Raw genomic sequence first — 2,997 nt, 5'->3', positions numbered from 1 at the left:
CTTTTTTTTTTTTTTTTTTTTTGGTAGCATGCTGTGGAATATCATGTATGAAAATCGAATACATTATTTGACTGTAATAAACATTTAACACAGTATTTGTCAGTTTTTTAGCCATGGCAATGAAGAGGTATTTACCAAACTGTGGGGTGACAATTCTTAATGACTAGATTCACAAGCCATATAGCTAAATTTGAATAGTTATGTTCTATTTCTCTTTGAATAGTTATTATGTTACTGCATAATAATAGGAATTAGGGGAGAGCAGCGTGTGTAAATGAGAAGAAAACGAAATTATGGAAAATCTACCTCTAAATATTTTGGGTGTTTTCATTTGTAAAGGCACTAGAACTGCTGACACCACCTGTTCCCGATAATGAGAATGCCCGAGTGAAAGCGTATGTGAGACGTGGAACAGCGTTTTGTCAGCTGGAATTATACACTGAAGGTGAGACCTTGGTTTTGTGACAACAGGCACATGGATTTATAGTGACATTCAGGTAATTCTGTTTAGCTCAATGAGAGTGCTCACACCTTTAATTTTTCAAGAGGGACGTTAAAGGAGGCCTGTACAACATGTTTCTTTTGTTACAAGCCTTCATACCACATTCCCTAGTTTTTAAATTTAATTTACTGGCTAATTGACTTGAAAAATCTTTACAAGTTTTAAGAAAAATGATTGTACTCCTAATTGAAGGAGTTTTCCTATTGAGGAAAAGGCTTCGGTGAATTGTGTATCCTCTGTTTGGTCTGTTGGGTCAGTCCTTCTTGTGTGTAGTAGCCCCCGGCAGCTTGGTGGCCACAGAAGGTTTCAGTGAGGAACGAATGAGAGGTTGGAGATGAGATATTCACACTGGGAAGCGTTCCAATGCAGGATGCGAACTGATAGGAAACTAGGTTGCACTAGTTTTTCTGTTCATGAAGCAATGTTTTATTGGTTTTGAGATTATATTTACAGTATTTTCAACTGTGGAACAAATTAACATGAAATACTTCTCAATTTGCTTGTGAAGTGCTTAGTAATGTGTCTGTGTAAAAGGATTTATGAAACCCGTATTGATGAGCAAAATGTTTCATCAAGTACATGTGATTTGTGTGAAAATAGCTGAATTAACAGGGTCCCTACTGAGTTCTCTAAGAGTACCAGTTCGGTTTTGTAAGGCAAATTTGCAAGTGAAAGTCAATAATAGAGAGTGAAGAATATAAAAAATGTCAGTGTTGAAATGCTAAGCTTTTCTCATGGGTTACCTTTTTCTACCTATGAATCACTTTGTCATTCCCTTACAGCTTCATTTGCACTTGGAAACCTTATAAAAAAGACAATTAAACAAGATTTTATTTTACTTCCTGTATTCATGGTTTGTCTTTTTTCTCCCCAAGCTCCACTATTCGCAATTCATGTCTTTTTTTTTTTTTCCTTGTTTTCATGCCATTTCATTCTGTTACTCAATTTTACTCGTCTGCAGAACACTTTCGAACACTCCCCCATTCACATGTGCATGTATATGTGTATATGTGTTTTCACATTTCAGTACCTGCAAATGTTTCTGCAGTACAGCATTTCCACTAAAATGTTTTGTGAAGTAATGTAAACAAAATATAAATTTATCTACTGACAAAGCCTAATGTAATTCTGATTCCGTCTTGCTCAACAGCAAAACTCAAGATCAATACATTATGTGTGTGACTAGGGAGCAGTTATTTCCAGTTAGTTGCTAAAGAGGATGCTCTTGCATTATTGATTGACCTTCTTATTAAATGTATCTATATTAGGTCTCCAGGATTATGAAGCAGCTCTCAAGATTGATCCTAAAAATAAAACTATAGAAAAAGATGCTGAGAAGATTCGACACCTAATTCAAGGAACAACACAAGAATCTTAATAGAAAAAAAAAAAAAAAGACATGAATTGCGAATAGTGGAGCTTGGGGAGACAGGGACACCTTTTGAGGGCATCAGAAAGAATCTTAGTTCTCTTCAGTATGTTCTTAACTAGACATTTTTCTGTTTCACTCAGAACACCTACAGAACTGATAAAAGGTTGGATATATGAATTACTATTTTGGAAAGCATAGTGTTATAACAAATACCATCAGATATATTTCATATCAATTTGATACGAAGTGGTCATATTTTTGCTTTCTGTGATATATTGTTGGGCTGAATATTAAAACATGCTTTTGGTACTTGATCTAAAGTTATTCATAACTAAATTAAATATTTGCTTGGAAGTATTTACTGAATCTAGACAGTTGGTTTTCAGACAACTTTGGTAGCTCCATATAGTCAATTCCTGTTAACTTCTTGTTTTTCTGTTCTTCACCAAAGCGGAACGAGTTGTGTTTCATTATGGTTTTATATATATATATATATGGGGGGAGTGAGTGTGGGGCTTCATTGCCAGCTGGGGTTCAACCATGACAACACAGCAAAATCAAAATAAATCAGATATTGACAGTTATTCCCAGAATGACTGAAATAACAGATTTATTTTCTTAAAGCTAGGTGTCTCATCTAAGTCTATGGGAAAAAAAAGATGGAGATGTATTTTTATAGAGTATGCTGGAAATTGGGGTAGTCGTATACCCTACTTCTGTCAATGGCAGTGTTTAAATAACTGTCTTGAAAGGATGCACAAGTCAGCAAGTGTTTTGAAAAGGTTTGATCCACGGGATGATAAATACAGGGTATCATCTGTGAGATGGGTGGGATAGCACCATATTCACTTGAAGTTGTTTTAAACAGTAAAACCTGAGGCTTTGTCAAAGAACCGTTGGTCCTGAGTGTTTTGGGGTCCAGCGTACAGGAGAACACCGGGTTGCCAGGGTTTGTGCAGAGAGGCAGATGAGGAGATTGGTTCTGCTCAGTGGTCAGACTTGATGGCAGTTCCTTGGCAGAAGTCATCTTCTTTCCCTATTAGAAGACATATTTTAATTCAGCCTTTCAAATAACAGGGCAAAGCATTTCAAATCTGTTAAATGTTTGTGGTCAGAGCAAATG

The 2,997-nt window shown here is 35.9% G+C and overlaps 2 protein-coding genes across 2 annotated transcripts in view; one reads left to right on the top strand and one right to left on the bottom strand.

The window, feature by feature from the left end:
* Nucleotides 1–1,886, top strand: part of DNAAF4 (dynein axonemal assembly factor 4) — an 8,866-nt gene extending 6,980 nt beyond the window's left edge. The window contains exons 8-9 of the mRNA XM_026856477.1: nt 340–445; nt 1,771–1,886. Coding sequence (XP_026712278.1) covers nt 340–445; nt 1,771–1,880 — 216 coding nt within the window. The 3' untranslated portion in view covers nt 1,881–1,886. The remainder of the gene's footprint in view (nt 1–339; nt 446–1,770) is intronic.
* Nucleotides 1,887–2,449: 563 nt separating this feature from the next.
* Nucleotides 2,450–2,978, bottom strand: C10H15orf65 (chromosome 10 C15orf65 homolog). The gene has a single exon (XM_026856294.1). The coding sequence runs from the start codon at nt 2,899–2,901 to the stop codon at nt 2,548–2,550; it is 354 nt and encodes a 117-aa protein (XP_026712095.1). The 5' UTR covers nt 2,902–2,978; the 3' UTR covers nt 2,450–2,547.
* Between the last annotated feature and the right edge of the window lie 19 nt (nt 2,979–2,997).

Source organism: Athene cunicularia (assembly GCF_003259725.1).
Source record: "Athene cunicularia isolate RWA chromosome 10 unlocalized genomic scaffold, athCun1 chr10_part1, whole genome shotgun sequence".
NCBI classification, from domain to species: Eukaryota; Metazoa; Chordata; class Aves; order Strigiformes; family Strigidae; genus Athene; species Athene cunicularia.
The sequence above is the reverse complement of the archived record's forward strand: the minus strand, read 5'-3'. Positions and strand labels throughout refer to the sequence as shown.

Bases quoted from the DNA above. Each gene is read 5' to 3' on its own strand.
- C10H15orf65 (XM_026856294.1), bottom strand. From the start codon at position 2,901: ATGACTTCTGCCAAGGAACTGCCATCAAGTCTGACCACTGAGCAGAAC.